This window comes from Mustela putorius, unplaced genomic scaffold (genome assembly GCF_011764305.1).
Source record: "Mustela putorius furo isolate JIRA1106 unplaced genomic scaffold, ASM1176430v1.1 tig00003898_pilon_pilon_pilon, whole genome shotgun sequence".
NCBI lineage: Eukaryota > Metazoa > Chordata > Mammalia > Carnivora > Mustelidae > Mustela > Mustela putorius.
The window spans coordinates 19,324,079-19,344,564 of NW_025422047.1; the positions used below are offsets into that span (position 1 = coordinate 19,324,079).

The 20,486-nt window shown below is 37.0% G+C and overlaps 1 protein-coding gene across 2 annotated transcripts in view; it reads right to left on the reverse strand.

Annotated features, from left to right (window-relative positions):
* Positions 1-20,486, reverse strand: part of WDR72 (WD repeat domain 72) — a 212,070-nt gene that overhangs the window by 163,035 nt on the left and 28,549 nt on the right. For both annotated transcript variants that reach the window (XM_004755388.3, XM_004755389.3), the window contains exons 3-10: positions 17,595-17,701; positions 11,346-11,424; positions 9,814-9,988; positions 9,069-9,145; positions 7,640-7,759; positions 6,753-6,898; positions 6,252-6,348; positions 1,155-1,296 (exon numbers count right to left, since the gene is read on the reverse strand). In XM_004755388.3, coding sequence (XP_004755445.1) covers positions 1,155-1,296; positions 6,252-6,348; positions 6,753-6,898; positions 7,640-7,759; positions 9,069-9,145; positions 9,814-9,988; positions 11,346-11,424; positions 17,595-17,701 — 943 coding nt within the window. The remainder of the gene's footprint in view (positions 1-1,154; positions 1,297-6,251; positions 6,349-6,752; positions 6,899-7,639; positions 7,760-9,068; positions 9,146-9,813; positions 9,989-11,345; positions 11,425-17,594; positions 17,702-20,486) is intronic.

The following is a 20,486-nucleotide window of genomic DNA, read 5'->3' on the forward strand; positions in this document are numbered from 1 at the left end:
GTGGTTCTAATTATAAAGAAGATTAAGTAGATGCTTACTTAATTCTGCTGCTGGCAGTGGAACCTATGTGAGAAATCCTAGGCTCACCCTCAGGTGACCTCAGCGGGGGTGTGGTATTATTTTAACTCTTAAAATTGAACTTGTAAGAAACTTCTGCATACATTGTACCAAGTTCTACATCTATTTTTTGATCCATTTCTTATTAACCTAGGACTAACATGAACCATGTTGAAAGCATTTGGGACAAAGACACTAAAAGTTATACCAGTGAATTTGTTAAACAGTGGAAACTTGCACTTAGAAATTCAAGTATTGAGGACCTTGTTTCTGCCGTGCCCCAGTCAAGCATTCACAGACATGACTTAATGATTTGGGGAAAAAGGGAAAAAGAGTAAGAGAGGCTTCCTCAATTTGGGATAGATGGTCTCAGGAGTTTGAAGGTTCTCCACAATAATGTTTACTCGAATAATCTCCGTTTTGTATTCTAAGAAAAATTAAAATAAGCAAATGTTAAATGTTTTAGTGGCCATGTTTATATCTGTGCCTATAATTCCAAGCAGCTATAATAATACCAATAGAGAAATTGGTTGAAAATGTATAGGATATGGGCTTGACAAATTCAAAAACGAGTATGGTGTATCAGCCTGTCCTACAGTGATATTGCAAGCATTCATTTCATTTCAGTAAAACATAATTCCTGTGAAGTTGATGTTAATTTGAATTATATTGGTTGTAGTATTGTACAAGATCTTTGAACATCATGTTTTGGGTGCCTCAGTCAGTTAAGCATCCAACTCTTAACTGCTCAGTGGGTTAAGTGCCTGACTCTTGATTTTGGCTCCAGTCATGGTCTCAGGGTCATGAGATCAAGGTCTGAGATCAAGGTCTGAGATGAAGCTCTAGTTGGGCTCTGCACTCGGTGTGGAGCCTGTTTGGGATTCTCCCTCTCTCTCTCTATCAGTCTCCCTCTGCCCCTCCCACTCTCTTTCTAAAAGCAAAAACAAAAAGCGTTTATACCTACCTTTGTGTTGACTCTAATGCATAGCAGTACATGAGAAAATTTGTCTTATTTCTCAAATGAGAAAAACATTGAATTAATTATGAACTCTTTCTCAGAAGACATGAGATTAGAAGTAGATGGGAAATTGCCTTACCTCTAGGAGAACCATCAAACTTGGATACAGGAACATCAGGGATATGCCACAAAGTAATCCTTCCTGAGACTTCTCCAGAGAAAAGTACCTTATAAAAAGGTTCTTTCCGTTCATTCACGTAGCCCATAACAAAGGAAAGACTCTGGTCCAAAAAAAAAAAAAAAAAAGTTAGCTTTTTTGTAGAAAAATCATTTAAACATAAAATGACAACCACTGGTTTAACATGGAGGGATAAGACTTCATAGAGTAACAAAACTGTCTCCATTTGTTTCCTGGTCTTTCAAGAATTCTAAGTAACTTAAGTGAAATAATCTCTTACTCAAGACAAAAAATTTTTATAAAATAGAAGCAAAATCATCAGCTAGACTTCAGATTGTTAATAAGAATATTTAACATTTACTGAACATATTCTGTGTATGTATGACCCATACTGTTAGGGCCTTTCCATCCATTCAGTTACTAATAATCCTTGCAATAATACTGTGAAGTTGGTACTATCATTGTCTTCAGTTCACAGATGAATAAACTGGGAGTGAAGACGTTGATTTACTCAAAGTGATACAGATGGCATCTTGCTTTGAAGCCAGTAATTTTGACTCAAGAGTCCACATCTTCATGACCATATTCTACTGCCCACTAAGGAGGCCTGATTTCTTCATGGCCCCTTGTGTTCCAGTTGTCAATTAAAATAGCAACAACTAATGCTTGTATGGTAATTTTGTCTTATTTTGGCTATTTTTCAGATTTAATATATTTGATTGTAAATACCTAACTAAGTGGGCACACATAAAAATGAGTCCATAACATATAAATAAATAAGTAAACAAAGAAATAATTATTATATTAATATAAATAAATATAGTCATAGTTTATATTAATATATGTTGTATATTTATGCACATAGAATTATAACTTTGCTGAGGCATGGTATGAATAGTGTCGGCTCCAGAGTTCTTGAAGATATGCATTTACTAGTGAAGGAGTCTAGAATCTTTCTAGTAGTTTGGTGCAGTATACATGTCTTTGGGCAGACTTGCATACAAAGATTCTGCACCAGGGATCAAAATGATTAAGTAATAAAAACAAAACAAACCCTTCTTTTGATCTACTTATAAAAGGCACCCTAGAAAGAAAGCCAACTGCTGGTGCTAGAATTAAAGAAGTCTAGGAAAGTGATAGTTCCTAGTCAAAAAATAGGCTTGAAGGTCAGGACTTTGAAGTATTGTTGGAAAAATTCTATAATATATCTGTAGAGAATAATAAAGGTCATAACACTGCTCTATTTAATCCTCACAACAAAGCTACAAAGTAAGTAAACATTATTATTACTCCTGTTGTGGAGATAAGAAAACCAAGGCGGGAAGAGGAAAAGAAAGGAATCCAAGACCATGCAAGCAAGAATTGTAATCCTCTATTGTCTACCCAAATGAATGTTCTGCGCAAGAGAAAAGGGTTCCTATGAAATCAGTTCTCTGAATAAATCTTTTTCTTTTTCCTTTTCTTTTCTTTCTTTTTCTTTCTTTCTTTCTTCCTTTTTCTTTCTTTCTTTCCTAATGTCATTTTTTTTTAAGATTCAGAAGGCACTTTGGAATCTTTTACCTCTCAGGCTATCACTTTTGTGGGTGTTAGAAACGCTGTTGATAAAATTTGGGTAAACTGGCTTCTTAGGCGCCCTTGACCTTGAGGAACCTTAGCAATGACTAGTCCAACTCCCTCAGGCTTTTGATATGAGAAAGAAGTTCCAGAGAGGGAGCCCAGTTACTCAGGTTGGTCGCAGGCAGCAGGCATCTGCCTTCCCAGCTCGGGGCACTGCCCCTGTGGCTCACACTCCCGGGCTGTTGTCACCCCCTCTGCCCTCACATGATCACACCCATTCCTTATCACTTCCGCTCTCAACCTTCCCAGAGTTTCTTTCTCCAGTTCTGCTATTCACCTGAAAACCTCCTCAGAGCCCCTTACCATATGAATTCCAATTTTTCATCACAGTACCCCATGCACATCCCAAGAAAGACTCATAGTCTGAGAGGGAGTACCTCCAAGAGGTAATAAAATAGTCTTTAAGAGTAAGTTCTCTTGGGGCGCCTGGGTGGCTCAGTGGGTTAAAGCCTCTGCTTTCGGCTCAGGTCATGATCCCAGGGTCCTGGGATTGAGCCCCACATCGGGCTCTCTGCTCCTCAGGGAGCCGGCTTCCTCCTCTCTCTCTGTCTGCCTCTCTGCCTACTTGTGATCTCTGTCTGTCAAATAAATAAATAAATCTTAAAAAAAAAAAAAAGAGTGTGTTCTCTTGAGTTAACTGCCTGGATTCAAATCCCGGTTTAGCACATACTAACTCTATTAAAAGAGCCAATTACTTGATTTAGACAATTCACTTAACCTCTCTGTGTCTCATTCTCCTTAACTGTGAAAGAAGGCTAATAAAAGCACCTATTATATGGGATTGCTGTCAGGATTAATGAGTGGCTAAAGGTGAGGCACTTAGAATGGTGCCATGCCTTTGGTACATACTCAGTGAATATTAACCATTCTTATTACCCACTTTTCAGGACAACCGAGAAACTTGCTCCAAAGTCCCATTGCCAGACTCTGGACAAAACAGGTTCAAATCCTAGGAATTATCCTCTCTGAACATCCGTTTCAGAGTGAGGTCATGGTGGGAATGCATGTAAATGAAGGAGTCTGTCTGTTTGACAATAATAAGGCCTCAGACAAAAAGTTACCCAACATCGTTATCGTTGTTATTACTCTTAGTTCATGCACCCATATTCCTTTTCTGCAAGCCTCCGCTGTTTCTATCCCAGCTACTCCCACCTCAGCACTGCAGAGTAACTCCATAGTCAAGACCCTGGAAAGCCCAGTACCTCATCTCAACAACCTGGACGCCTGTCACGGGTCTCAGGGATCATCAGCTGTGGTTTGAAGCTACGGAGACTCTCACAAACTACTGAAAGGAAGGGGAAGTCTCATTTTGTTACTACAAACCCATCAGCAGACAGGTTCCTAGCACCACCAATGTTAACTCTGAAAACCCATTACTGTCAAACATTGAGATTTAATTCTCTGGTATCATTTCCAAAAGAAGAGTCTGGTTAATACTACATATTTATAGAATCCCCTTTTCTAAGCTCATTGTACTTATCAAACTCGACTCCCCCCACCCCTCCACCAAATTGTTAACCTTCTAACTGCAGGAGAGACTCGGAAGTCTTATATTTAGTGAAAATTGGGGATACTTTGAATAAGGAGAATAATGGCAGACTTCAGTTTCTTGGCTAGACAAAGGGCAAGCAAGGGCAGAAGGATGGGCAGACCAGCTTCTTCTTTTTTTATTTTTTTAAGATTTTATTTATTTATTTAACAGAGATCACAAGCAGGCAGAGAGGCAGACAGAGAGGAGGGGGACGCAGGCTCCCCACTGAGCAGAGAGCCCGATGCTGGGCTCAATCCCAGGACCCTGAGACCATGACGTACGTAAGCCAAAGGCAGAGGCTTTAACCCACTGAGTCACCCAGGAGCCCCCAGACCAGCTTCTTTAAGATTCTGATTATTCTAGTCTCACATTTCATTGGCTTTTAAGTACTTATCACTTTTAAGATAAAGAAAGGTTTTCTAATTTTCAATTTTCACAGAATTGTTGATAGAAGACCCATAAATCTACGTCTTTACAAAGACGTAAATAAGATGGCTTCCCCTAAGATTAGTATTTTTAAGTTATTTTGTTATTGCTGTACTTTTTCTGCATAGCTATGTATAGCATTGATATTTGGAGTCAACTAGAAGCTCTTAAAGGACACTACTCATATTTTAGCTTTTAGGGAAAACTGCCTTATAAGAAATGCATTCTGGAACTAAAAGAATGGGCAGGCAGGTCCTTTAAAAAATAACTAAAAATGCTTCTCTGAGTAAGCCACAATACTGCTTTTATGACCAAAGCAAAACAAGACTTGATTGCCACTGACAAATGACTTTAGAAATAGCACCCGGATGCCACAATTCTAAAGTTTGCCTATACCTCGGTGTCACTTAGAGTTTTGCTTTCTGGCGGGCACCTGCTTAATCAAGTTTTTGCAACAAAACCTTACAGATATGTTAAAGGGACAATCACGGAACCACAGGATCTCCAACAGCAATGCTACCTAATTAAACAAACCCTCACTTGTAAAAAATAACATGCTTCCTTGGTTGACACATCAGTAATCCAAAACTCCTCCATTCTCCACAAAATAGTTCTTTGGATAATTAACTGATGACCAAGTCCATAGGTTAACAACAAAAACAACAACAACAATAACAACAAAAATCTCATTTTGGTTAGCATTACTAAAATAAAATAACTTTAAATCTTCAGCCTTCATAGATATATAATTTATATATATATATAAAATTATATATATATATTGAATCTATATATATATATATAAAATTTAGAATACACACAATTATAACCTCAGCTCTGCCAGGAATCACAAATATATTGTTTGAGCAAGAAAATTTATTCAGAAGAAGAGCTAAATATATGCAAAAAATGATAATATTGAGTTTTAAAAAAGCAGGATATAAACCATTTGATAAAGTTTAAAAATTGGAATAGACAAATGAAAATGATAATAACTTTGTATCAAGCCATTTATCCAAAGGTCAGTGAAAAATGTGTGTGTGTGTGTGTGTGTGTGTGTGTGTAGAAAGAGAGAGAATAAATACAGCAAAATGTTGATAATTCGGGAATCTAGGGAGAAGGTAGATAAGTGATCATTGTATTATTCTTGTCACTTTTTAAATATTTGAAATTTTCCTGATTAAAATACATAAACACATAAAAATACCCCTTGTGAATATTTATGGTGGCAAATTTACATTCCTCCTTTGTTAACGTTGGTAATTTTTCTATAATAAATATATATTGTTTAATCAGACTTTAAAAAATACATTTCTCAAAGGCAACATTTTCTCTTCAGTACCATTAACAGATTTGATTTTCTCGTTGATACTTGCTGTGATTCTTCAATTCAACTTTTTCAAGTCCGACTCTGTTACAAAGCAACACTTATCTAAGATGCGGACTGAAACAGTTTTGAGACAGTTACTCTCCCCTTGCATTACCTTATTTTCCTGCACAGAAGTAGAGCACAGTAAATGAGGATAAATGGTCTCTTTAAGCACTCTTCCATCAGCAGGAGATATGCTTTTGGAAAGCCCACTGCATGGAGAAAAATAAAAAGCAGAGTTTAGAACTTTGGGGTTCTTTATTCGTTTTTTTTGTTGTTGTTGTTGTTTTTTTTCCTCCTCCCACTTTCAAAAGCCGGATGGTACCATTCAAGTTTCTAAACTCTAGTTAGAAATTGTTGGGTTAATAATTACAAGTGACTTTTTGAAAACCCAGCACCAGCTGTACAAGTTATACATGGTTAATCTCATTCCTTCGTCCCCTGCTGTTTTATACAAAGGCTGAAGCCTACCAAGCCCAGAGTAAATCTTCGAGTGCCAAAGTTGTTTTGTTCTGGTTTTTGATCATGGGCGGCATGCGGGGAGTTTTCCATAATAAACCTCCCAAAGTTCATTTTCTACCTGAATGTTTTGTATGCCGCTCCCATCTGAGCCCACCTGTTCAGCAGCTGATAGATGTAACTGTGACCATCTTCTGTCCAGATGATGATTCTGTGAGCAGCAAGCACTTCTCCTCCAGCAAAAAACTGCCCACTTCTGCTAACTTCTGTCCGCAGGAGGGAAAAATCACAATAATCATAAACCTAAAATACAAAATTAATGACACACATTAACAAAAACTCCTAATCTAACCTGCCAATGAGATGAAAGTTAAAGTATGCTTATCATGATCATGTAGATGGTAGTATTAACGCAACAATATATTAAATATTAATAACAGGACACACTGGACTCCTGTATCAAGATATTTTACTGGTACCTTTTTTTTTTATTTATATTAAGGTCGGTTTCTTTAATATGGAACATTGAAGAAAAAAGGGATGCCATTGGATGATATAATGACTCAGTTTTTCTTTCTTATTGGAGATATCAGTGACTATATTCACAAGAAAGGACTCTCTATTCCTTAAAGATGAATGGAGTGACTAAATGGAAAAAGAAAAAAAGTCTAAAAATAAAATCAATGTATGTAGGTGAAAAGTATTAGTTTTCTTTTTAGTTCTAAAGTGCAGTTCTCTTTAGTCCAAAAGTTCTAAACTTTTACTTCTAAAGTTCTAATTTTACAAATAATCTAAAGATAAATGATCACTATCGTAATAGTTTGTTCTTAATAAAATTAGGATATATTTTAGATATATAATCTCCTGAGTAGCAAAACAGCTGAGTGCAAGAAGAAAATTGATAAAAAAAAATGCTCTGATATTATGACAGAGTTTGTATCATATTAAATCAAATTCTTAAAATTATTACATTGAGCAAAAAAAAAATTACTTTTGTATATACATTTGTATATCACTGGTATTTATTTTGTTATTTTGTAATACCTTCCAACATTTAGAAAATACCACCAGTAAAAGTCTCTCCGTATATGTGCAAAATCGTATTGTCCGGCAGTTCAAGGAGTCGAGAAATTTGGATTCCTTTTCGTAGACATCTTGTTTTTCCTTCAAAAGGAGTGAGAACATTTTAGTACTAGTTCTAGGTAATTTATTCATGACTGTATGAGAAGACTTGCCCCAATATACACCTAAAATAGACTACATCATTTTTATAAAAACTACCCCAGTTTCGAGTTTTCTGAACTAAGAAGTTACTTGGAAAGGAAACTATGAGCAGGATTCCTCATATAATCATTCAACAAACATTCAGTGGAGATTGAGTTGGGTTCTGAGAATGTAAAGATACGAGTTAAGTTTCTAATTTTCAGACATGGCAGAAAGATAAAACAAAACAAAAAAATATATATTGAAGAGAAAACCTGCAGTACCTTAATTGCTAAAACAGAAAGATGAATAAAATGCTTTGAAAAAAAAAAAAAACAGAACAAAACACAAAAGAGTGGCCACCTAGAATACTATATTCGTATTAAGTTTCTGATAGTGCTGGTGTGTACTTTTTGGGTTCATTATGCTACCACAATTCCTAGGCTTCCCCAACCAAGACATTCCAAAAGACAGTTCAGAGCATGGGGCAGCTGAAACAATGTTATCAATAGCATAAATACTATGACTGTTTTCTCATCCCCCACCTCAACTTGTAGCCTGGAGGCAGGTAAACGTACTGGACTCTCAGTGCACATGACCCGCCAGACATTAAAAGTCATCTCCCAACAACGATTCACATACACTCAGCAGAAAGGCATCTTTCTTTCTGCTGTCAGGGTCAGGAAGATATTCCTCTATGACAGATTTATTTATTTCTTTTAAAACATAACCAATGTGTGTGTGCACCCAGGTGCCTGCAAAACGTGTGTATGATGTGTGTGTTTGTGTGTGTGTGTGTGTGTGTGTGTGTAAATAAAAATATTGGTATATGCCCTGACAACAGACTGGAAAGACACACTCTAATTATTACCAATGCCCACCCCTTGGAGGAGTGATGGGGAAGTAAATGGAGATAAAATTTATAGACTTCTACATTATTTGAATTTTTTAAAAAATTTTATTTATGTATTTGAGAGAGAAGGAGAGAGAGAGCGCATGCACACACCACGAGGTGGCAGGGGTGATGCAGAGGGGAGGCGGAGAGAGGGAGAAGCAGACTCCCTGATGAGTGGGGAGCCCTACTTGGGGCTCCATCCCAGGACTTAGGATCATGACCTGAGTTGAAGGCAAATGCTTAACCAACTGAGCCACCCAGGTGCCTCAATATTATTTGAACTCTTAACAATGAATGGGTAACCTCCTTATAATTAAAAAAGTTTCAATAAATATGTTTGAATTCAGAGAATAAAAAATAGTTTCAAAAGCCAACCTGAATGCTGTTGATCGATGAAGAGAGATCCCAGACTTTGAGCTCACCAGCTACTGATACCACCAAGAGAGAATCTTCTGTAAAAACAAGAAAAGTACTATAAAAGCTGACTGCTGTTGTAACTGGTTGTTGTAAAGATTGTAGCAAAATCATTTAAGGATTATGCAAGATTACATAGGTTGAAATTATTCAGCCTTGGGTTTTTTATTTTTATAAAAAACACATTTTTATAAATAAACACTTTAGATCATGTTTTAAATTTGTTTTAAAATATCAAAGTGACCCAGATGTATTAGAAGAACACCACTAAGAGCAGAACTACATTGAAAATCATTATGTTGTCAATATTACACCTTCCTGTTTCAGAAACAAGTAAGGAGCCAGCTTTCCCTCAAAAGAATCTGAATTCTCTACTACACGCGGGAAGACACAGCAAGGCAACAGTTCCAAGAGTCTTATTAATCCACAACAGATGCCTTCTTGTCACTCTTGAAATGTACCAATGAACTCGGTCATGGAAATAGTCTCCTCTTTTCATTTCATCTTGACCTCTTGCTGACTCTCTAATGACTTGAACCACTGTCATGGGTGTTCTCAGTTTACTTGGTCTGGCTTAGAGAACTGTCCCCACGAACAGGTAAACTTAAAGAAGTATTCTGAATTCTTGCCCATTTGTTTAAAAAATCGTTCAAAGGTGGTATTTTTATAGACACTCTCTTAGCATTATATAACACCCAAGTATTACCTTGAATTCTCATGGAGTGAACAATGCACATGCAGTTGATCCAATCAGGAGACTGAGATGATATGAAAGTGTGAATAACAGCCAAACTTTTGGCATCAATGATAAGAACATCCTGATATTCTCCACAACACAAAAGCCAGCCTTCCCCTGTCATCCGGAATGAGCAGTGGTAATACTATGAAAATGGAATTCAAAGCAAAAAGTTAATTATCACTAGCAATTAATATAATTTGGGCTACGGTGAAGACTTCTCTAGATTTCAGTTTTAGCATCTATTCAGTTAAAGTATTTACTTGCTACTGAATAGCAATAAAATTTCTTTTAGTTCAGTTATTCCATTTTTTTTTTTTTTTTTTTTTTGACAGAGAGAAATCACAAGTAGATGGAAAGGCAGGCAGAGAGAGAGAGAGGAGGAAGCAGGCTCCCTGCCAAGCAGAGAGCCCGATGCGGGACTCGATCCCAGGACCCTGAGATCATGACCTGAGCCCAAGGCAGCGGCTCAACCCACTGAGCCACCCAGGCGCCCCAGTTATTCCATATTTTTGAAGCATTGATTCAGGACTTTAATCTTGTTTGTAATTCACCATTTTTCTGGAGGAAGGGGGATCTTTTAGGAAGAAAGAATCTTATTCCCAGTTATGGAAAGTTCAAAATTGTTTAATTTCCAGAATGCTATGTAGAATTAAACAATAACAACAAAAAAATCAGGTTCCTTCTCCTAGCAACATTATTATACGTTAAAAAGAAATAAAAGTGTTTGAAATGTGAGGAATTCTTGTGCCAAATAAGTTTTAAGAATAGCTTTTATCAAAGATTGAGTAATATATTGTGCCCTTGACAAATTATCTCACTGGGCAAGTTCTGGTTCCAGAAAGGAGTTTATGAATATTGCAGGGCAAGTCATCAATGCCAAAAGCAATGAGTAAAATAAAAACAAACAAACAAACAAACAAATAAAACACTGTGAGCACCATTGGTAAAACACAACTGCCTCACCCATATGCTTGGAGTCCATCTACCAAAAGCCAGAATCTGTTCTAAATATTGGGAAATGATTATAAAGGTACAGTGATACTCTCTGTTATCTTTTCATAAATAAGAAATACAGGAATTAAGAAAGTATCCACTCAAAAAAGGTTAAAATTAAAGAAAAAAAACTTTTTTGCTTTATTAAATAGCATGTCATTAAAGCAAATCTTTCTATGGGTGTGTCTCTGTGTGTGTGTTGTGAGTATAACTAAGAAAAAATTAAAAATTGTCTTTCAAATTTGTCCCTGTTAGAAAGATACTGAAATAAAGAACGAATCAGGAAAAAAAAAAAAAAAACCCACAAAAAACACAAAAAACCAATCTTGAACAGTAACTTTTGGGGAAGAAAAATGACAAAATAACAGATGATAACTGACACTATTCTACTCCAGGGACAAAATAAAAATCAAAGAAAAGTCATTTCTTTAAATGTGTGCGTAGCAAATGCTCTAAATGAATTCCTGAAAGTCCAAAAATGCTCTGAAGGAAGTGAAGGTACTTACACAAATTGCAGTGTGCCTGTAAGGAAGTATGGCCTTCTCCACGCACTGTCCGTTGGTGACATTCCAAACACACATCTCCCTAGGAGAGATAACTTTGTATTATTCTCTGTCATTTCTACTCAATTGGCTGAAATAATTTTTGTGTCACCAAGTTTTTCTTTAGTGCTGCACTTAAATGCAACCTGATCGTTTATGTGGCTTTTTGTTACAGATTACTGAGCAAGAAAATGTTGTGGTCATTAACAGGGATGACATACTGTATCTGTGTCTTTTTGTTTGGGTAATTACACCCTGCTGCCCGCCTACAAACCTTACTTTAGCGCCAACCTGACCTAAAACAAATTGTGTGGATCCAGTTATCACAGTCTGTTAGAGAGACAGTGCCACGATCTTTCTATGGAAACTGCATCCTCTTGAAAATGGCTTATTTCACTGAACTTAAACTACATATTCTGAAAAGCATAATGCATCGAGGGCTGCATCTTCTGGAGCTGAGGTATCATTTTTATAAAAATAAACAGTGCCACCAAGAGGCTACGCTTGGTCTATCATTGATAGGGTTTATTTCTTTGCTTACCCTGAAATGCTGGAATCACCCTTGTCACTACATGTATAGAAAATTCTCATTGTTTAGACAACTCTGGCTTGCTTTCCCATATGTTACAAGGATGTACATAAAATTATGAAATACAGTAACAAAATACTTTGTCCAGCATACGGCAATTTAAATCTACATGATTTCAGTTCTCAAAAACCAGAATGGCTGTTTCAGAGTTGTTTGGTAATAATATCTTTCAGTTTTGTCACTTTCAACAAATAAGCAAAACTTCCCATGAAAGAATAAGTGAGAGCTTTAATGGCTTTAAGGGAGAATCTCCTATTAAGCAGCAAAAGATATGAATTAATAATAGTAAATGCTGTATGGACTTAGTGTTTGCTGGACTTTTATTGTTTTTCTGGTCAAGCACTGGAAACCAATCTTTAAATCAGTAGTTCTCAACCTGGGGCGATTTTGCCTCCCAAAGAACATTCGACAATGACAAGAGTTATTTTTGATTGTCACAACCAGGAACACACTACTGGCATCTAGTGGGGAAAGGACAGGAATGCTGCTAATAACCTCAAATGCTCAACAAAGAATTCTCTGGTGCTCCAAAGTGTCATTAGTACTCAGGTTGAGAAACCCTATTCTGGATATAAAAACAAAGTATTCATAATTTTTTTTCTCTGTTTATATCTGACCGTATTCCAAAAAAGGATTTGAGGTAATATGAAAACTCAATAAAACAAGGGGGAGATGTGTGTGTATGTGTGTGTGTATAAAAAATAAAACTGGGAAGACGTAGAAATTGAAATACTATATCTCAAAGGTAAGAAAATAGTGTCAAAGGTAAAAAAAAAATAGAACCTTAATTTGATCTTAATATAAAATTTTAGCTTCACAAGGAACTGGAGTTTATTAGCATGATTCTCAACTCTAGCTGTGTATCACCTGTGTGTATTTCAAAAATAGTCCATAGAGAGATTAATTCCACAGCTCTGTGTTAAGGTCCTGGGACATGGGATATGGGTTTTGCAAAGCTCTTGGTTGGTTAGCTAGATAAGTCTATCTCTAAACCAGTGGTTCTAAACTGGCTATACATAAGAATTATCTGTGAACTTTTGAAAAATACTGACATCTGGGACCCAACCCAGACATTAAGTCCTGCTAATTAAATCACATTTTCAAAGGTTGGAGCCTGGGCATCAGTAAAAGCTCTCTTGGTGATGCTTATGTTTCTAAATTCTCTTGGATTCTAATGCTTTCCCTATTTGTTTTCTTATCATCTTATTTTCTATCTTAAAGTAAAGAAAGAAAGAAAGAAAGAAAGAAAAGAAAAGACAAGACAAGACAAGACAAAGAAATATAAAAAGCAAAAACTGATCCTGCCTATCAATTCTTTTTAAGGAAAGAAAGCAAATGTGTTGTGTATCAAAAGTAGCACTGACATTTTAGCTGAAACTGGCAAGATACATACTTAATAAGAACACAGGAAAGTTGACTATTAAAATGTACATTCTTCTTTTCCTTTTGAAATGCTATTCCCAACATTTCTACAGAGATTGTCACCCTTAATTATAAAAAATTTTAACAATTTCCAAAATTTTAAATTCTTGATTTTTTAATTTCCTTAAGAACACAGGAGAAAATACCTACAACATATAGAGTTACAAAATTTTAAAATTCCACTAAATTTCCCCTTATTCAATTCCCCTTTTTTCACCCTTATTCAATTCTACATCCCCACCTTGGCACCTCAATAAAAAATTCATCCAGTGGATAAACAGATCAGTCACCATTCTTCCGTCTATTTTTCTACTTTCAGAAATACACTATTTCCTCTTGGCCCCCTTCCTATTCTTATATTCGTGTGCTTAAGAAAACTGTTATGATTTCTCTTTTAATGCAATATCTAGAAGGAGAGAGGATAAACATGGTTTGTCATCTTTAATTCCAAGTCCCTTATATTCTTCAAACTCTCTTTTCTCCGATCTTCCATTATACTTTTGGGATTTCATCAGCCTTCTCAGGCTCCATTTTTCTGCTTCGTTCAATGCTGATTTTCCTTAAGACTTTTGTCTTAGGCTTTCTTACATTCTCATATTCCATACTCCCTCTGGGTGAATTATCCATCACTTCAGGTACCATGTATGTGATGTTGGAAGCCCAGACCTGTTCACTGAGCTCTAGACTTCCGTATGTAACTAGCTAATAGATATCTCTCTGTGTGGGTGATGTGGGAGTCTCCACACTCCTCATATTCATAATAAAGCCTAACACCTGTCCGCCTTAGTTTCCTATCCTCATAACTGGTATCATCACCAATGAGTTTCCCAAGTCATTCTTCACATCACACTTTCTCTCCTGGCCCCCATTGTAGGATACTCACTACCCCAGGTATGTTCTCTGAACAATCAGTCTCAGCTTTGTCAAGGAGCGTGTTAGAAATGCAGGTTCTTAAACCCAACCAGGATCTACTGAACCCAAACCTCTGGGAGTGGGGCCCAGAAATCTGTGTTCGCACAAGCTCTATAGGTGGTCCTGATGCAAGCTCAGGTTGGAGGAACACTGTTCTAGAAGACTCTGAGACTGGGTGCCTGCCTAACTCTCTGGTCTCATCTCCTGCTGCTGATTGAAAGTTTTATTAATAAGTAATAACCCTCTTTATCAATGCCAAGGCTTTTGTGCCTTAAGGTTTTATTAACTATGTGTATTTATTAATATAAAATATTTATAGAGCCATATCAACATTATTTTGGTCAGTATTCATCTGATCAATCTTTTTCCATCCATTTACTTTTAACCTTTTTATGTCCTTTTGCTGTTTTGTTTTTTTTTTTTTTTAAAGATTTTTATTTATTTATTTGACAGACAGAGATCACAAGTAGGCAGAGAGGCAGGCAGAGAGAGAGGAGGAAGCAGGCTCCCTGCTGAGCAGAGAGCCCGATGCGGGACTTGATCCCAGGACCCTGAGATCATGACCTGAGCCGAAGGCAGCGGCTTAACCCACTGAGCCACCCAGGCGCCCCTTGTTTTTTAAATTGTATGACAATCTTTGTGATTTAACTAGAGGGCTCAGTCCCTCTACATAATTGGGAAGATTATGGTTTTAGTCAGGTTTAGCTCAACTACCTTATTTTTCACTTTCCATTACCCCATATATTTTTGTCTCCTTTGGATTAAATAACATTATCTTTTTTCTTTTCCAAGTTGGAAGTTCTGTATTCTATTTCTGTTATTTTTATTTCTTCTGTCTGTTCTTTTAGCAGCTACCCTGGAAATAGCAACGTGCACATCAAGCTTAAAGTCTAAAGTTAATTAACAGCTTTACCCACCTCGAGAACACCAGAACATGTGGAATCTAGTCACTACCCTATCCTATGCAATTGCTGACGAGGATTGTGTGTATATGCATGGGAGCAGGGCATGGGAGAAATATAAACCTTGTTGCCTACTAGTCTGTATTTATTTACACTTTCTAAAAATTTGCTGGTTTTGTTCAATATTCCTTTTTCCATCTCTGCTCTTCCTTCTCAAATCACTGCTTTTCTTAATGAAGAATATCATTCAGAATTCTGCTGCTAATAGAGTATCTATTGGGACTGAGCATTCTCAGTGTTTGTCTTAAACATTATTATTTTGACCTCGTTTTTAGAAACATATTTTTGTTAGAAAGTTGACAGATATTTTCTCTCAACTTTTTGAAAATATTTCATTGCTGTCCAGTTTTCATTTTACTGCTGAGAAGGCAGCTTAATTACATTCCATTATAAATAATCTGCTTTTTCCCCACTAACCACTTTCAGGATCTTCTTTTTCTTTGGTGTTCTGTTGCTTCAACCTCAGGTTTCCAGGTATGCATTTCCTTTCAGTCATCCTGGAATTCACTAGGATTCCTGAATTTATGACTTATGCCTACTGATGAACTAATACTTAGAGAAAAAAAATGAAAACCTGAGGGGCATCTGGATGGCTCAGTGGGTTGAGCCTCTGTCTTTGGCTCAGGTCATGATCTAGGGATCCTGGGATCAGGCCCCACATCAGGCTCTCTGCTCAGCAGGGAGCCTGCTTCCCCTCTCTCTCTGCCTGCCTCTTTGCCTACTTGTGGTCTCGGTCTGTCAAATAAATAAATAAAATCTTAAAAAAAAAAAAAGAAAGAAAACCTGAATCACAGTAATTTTGGGTCTCCTCTGAACATTTTAGAAGCAGAAATGTTAAGTCTACAGTCACTTCCTGAGTCTTTTCAAAGCTAAAAAATAATTATTATTTGGGACATAATGGACCAAGCCTAGTAAGTTTAATAACTTCCAGTAGACTAAACTAGGATCTGTTAAATACGCAGTAGCTAAAATGTAGCTGTTGCCTTAAAAGTATCTTAGAGATGCAGGGCAAGTTTTGCATCTTGAAGGAACAGAATTCTAGAAAATTCAAATCATCAGAATTCAAACTAGACTCCTTGGCTCTTTAATAATCATATATGCAGGGTCATACAGTTTAATTCATTGATCATCAAGAACATGTCCATTAACCTCGGAGCTACACTACCATGGGTAAAATCCTCAGGTTGGAATTCAGTTACTTTCCAGAGCTACTTCTCATTTAGCAATTAATTTTGCTCAGTTCTCCAGATAGTCTCAGGGGAAAAAAAAAAAATCACCATCTTCCAAATTCTCTAGACTGGCAGTAAATATCTCAGCTTGTGTAGCAAGAGCTACAGCACCCCCAGCACACCTAGCAATTGTTAAGAAAAGAATGTACCAGGGCATCTCACTCTAGCCTCATCCACAGTACAGTACAATCATGGCTTTGCTGAAAGCCATGAGAATAGGTACCTCTTTGATATCCATTTCATTAGCATTTTGTTAAACTATTCAGTTTCTCCAGTTTGGACACTCATTATTCTTTTGGTTCTCAGAGTTCAGGGCCAGGTACTTTCTCCTCAGGTTAAAAACAAAAAAAAAAGGAGGGGGTTCTCTTGTTTCAACCAGTAATCCGATCCCTGATTCACAAATGCACGCCGCATCAATTCCGCATTCCTGAGTCTCCTTTGGCAAAGAACTCATCAGCACAGTCTGGTTCATAGTACTTCTTCCATCGGCCAGGCTTTTTCTTACAGTTTAGTCCTATTTCATTGGAATAAACCTTGCTTCCATGAAACTGCGTCCAAATCACAGCCTATGTTTTCCCTTCTCTCTGCCACCCCCTGCCATCCCTCTTACCTTTGAGCCCTCTCCTCTGTTTCTCCGATAATGATATCAGACAAGTGTATAATATGAAGATTATAACTGCTGAGTTGTCCTACAACAATGAAGGCTTGGATAGGTTTGCTGAAGAGCTCAAAGTGAGTTATTACATGAAAAAAGACAAGCGCCTAGAATTTTCCGTTTTCAATTCTACAACAGGTGGCATTTGTCATTATCCTTTACACAGTGAGGCTGACACAAGCCCCAATACACAGTTGGTGTGTTTATGGTCTTAATCCAGAAAGGGAAAAAAAAAGGGTAAAATTGGGAGACATAGCACTGATCACATTCCTTAGGATCATCATACAAATTGCTCTACCATCCACAGTCCAAATTTTCCTCTACTTAAAAGGAACATGATAATCACTAAGATTTCCTTCAGCCCCAGAATTCTGTACCCCATCATTGGTTTTAAAAAGGGAGAGGCAACAGAGATGGTCACCAAGTTGCACACATCTTACGTACCCATTTTCAGCAGCGCTAACAATGTAGGGCTGTTTCGAGAAATCCCTCGCTCTTGCCAAACATGTTACTGAAGCCGAATGACCAAATAGAAGTTCTTTAGCTGAAATCTGAAAATGACGAGGATAAGCTTTTAAACAGCTATAAATTTTTGAAGAAAATGAACATCACATTATGCAGTATTTATAATTCTTATTAGAAAATCCTATTCCATTATGTTTTTGTTCTACGTAGCTTTCAGAAAAACTATCTGTGCCATATCAAAATTCACAGAATAATAACCATATAGATACAGGGGCGCTTGGGTGGCTCAGTTGGTTAAGTGTCTGCTTCAGCTCAGGTCATGGTCTTGGGGTCCTGGCATCTGGCTCCTGGCTCAGCGGGGAGTCTGATTCTCCCTCTCCCTTAGCCTCTCCCCACCATTCATGCTCGCTTTCTCTCTCTCTCTCAAATAAATTTTAAAAAAAAGAAAAAAAACGTAATGAACATCTAGATACAGTAGACATGCTGTACACATTTTTCTTGCTTTTGGTTTTGGTTTTGTATCCATCATGAAACCTAAATAATCACCAGACCTGTTTTACAACATTTAGGTTTTGAACACAAATAAGTCAGTGTTGATGTTTATCATGCACAAAATGTGCCTCAATGGATAGTAGCATATTAATGAGCAAATTTCAGAATTCAGAAATGAATTTACAAAATAATACAAGGAAAAATTACCTTTTTGGTAACCATTATAACCTTATAGTGACCTTATTTGGCTTCCTGCTTCAGAAATAGTAAAAATTAATTTTTCCACATTAAAAATAAAATTTTAACTAAACTTACTGAAAATGCCAATGTCTTTCTCCTGTACATGAATTTAAAAATATGGCACTAAGGACTAATTCTTCCATTATCTCATGTGTGAAAGACGTGTATTGCTCATTATTTTATAAAACAATATTTTATTTCATAACAAGATTATGAAAATCAAACTATAAAACAAAAGATAAGCAGGATCCCCTCAAATGGAGGAGAGGTTGTCAATAGGGACTAAAAATTTAATTTGAGGGGCACCTGGGTGGCTCAGTAGGTTAAAGCCTCTGCCTTCAGCTCGGGTCATGATCCCGAGGTCCTGGAATCGAGCTCTCCATCAGGCTCTTCGCTCAGTGGGGAGCCTGCTTTCCCACCTCTCTCTCTGCCTGCCTCTCTGCCTACTTATGATCTCTGTCAAATAAATAAATAAAATCTTTTTAAAAAATTTAATTTGAATGACTAGACAATTTATAAGTAATAAAACTTGTCTTGAAGGTAATAAAAATCTATTTTCAAATGAACTAATATGCATTATGCTTTTTCTGAACTATGCAAACATATCCATACATGATAATCAAGTCATACCGATGAGGACAAATTATAATCATTCTCTGCCTTCATCTTATTTCTATCACAATCAGAAATGCTTCTCTAAAGATCTGTTGTTAGACTAAATTTCCAGTGCTACAAAGAAGTTTTGTGGTTAATTAGAACCATTTACCTTATTCTACCTTTTTTCTGGGAAATCCAGATGGTTCCATCTCAGGAAACAACATACTATCTTTCCTCAACATTACATTATGAAATATATACCCCTATGAATTTAATACCTTTCCATATATTACAGGCTAAATTAAGAAAGAAGTCAGGGCTAATCAAGCAGATGTCGTCCCCTGGAGAAAATATGCTATGGACAAAATATCATAATGGTACTCCATTGCTTTGCAAATGGAATCCTCATTCTACTACTAAATCCCTACATGTACTTAAATAAACTGTGACAATTCATTATAATCTCTTCATTTTATCATATTTTGGAACTGCTGGAAGGAATAAAGAAAACAAAAAAATCCATAATCACACCTACTTGCTGTCATGAAGTCATGATGAGATCCAGATCTTTATCTCTGTTCAATGGCTCTACCTCTATGACTCATCCCCGCCCCCCACCACCACTACTTCAGGAACTTCCAATAGCACAAATGGGACCATGCAACTTGATGAGCATTTACCATCTCCAGGCACTGGTGCAACCGTGAACAGGGTTTAATGCCTATTTCACAGATGAAGAAACTGAGGCTCAAATAATATGTCATTTGCTCCATAGGAAAGTTTGGTAAATATCAAAGTTAGAATTGACCAAGCTCTCCATTCTTTTCCTGTGCACAATATTGCTCTTCTTGCTATTCTTCATCTTGCCATTGTTGTGTTTCCCTCTGAGTATTAAATAGGAAGAAAGACAGAACATAGCAATACTAAGGGTATATATCTGGGAGGTTATTCAGCTCAGCTTTTGCTATGCTTAAAGGTGTTAGAAATACCAGCAATCAATACCAGGAAAGACAAGTGAGGTAGTTCCTATCCTGAAACTTGGAGAAGCTCCTCACTGGCAGACCTCACTGAGAGGTCTTTGGGGTGTCAGAGCCTGAGACTGGAAGCAGCATGCATAACACTGGGCATTGATGAGAAGCTTATGCTCCACTCCCTTGCAGCCTGCAGTCCCACGTCCCATGGACAGGGAAAAAATGAGATTGTGTTCCCAATCCCCTGATAAATACTTGGGTACTCTGAGATGTCCAGAACTTAAATCGCCTCTTTTCCCTTCCTAGTCTTTTCCCTCTATTACTTCTACAGATCGTGACACCATCATACCACCAGCCTCATCCATCACCCAAACCCCAAATCTGAAAGGTATCCTTAACTATTCCTGCCCCTCTACCCATACTCCAATCAGTTGCTCAGTTCTATACATACTTTCTTCTTAACATCTTTTCATTTTTCATCTCCTTTTAACCCCTTCTGTCAATGATTTGGTTCGTACTCAAAATCTTTCCTGACTAAACTAATGTAGAAGCTCCTACCATAGTCACTGGC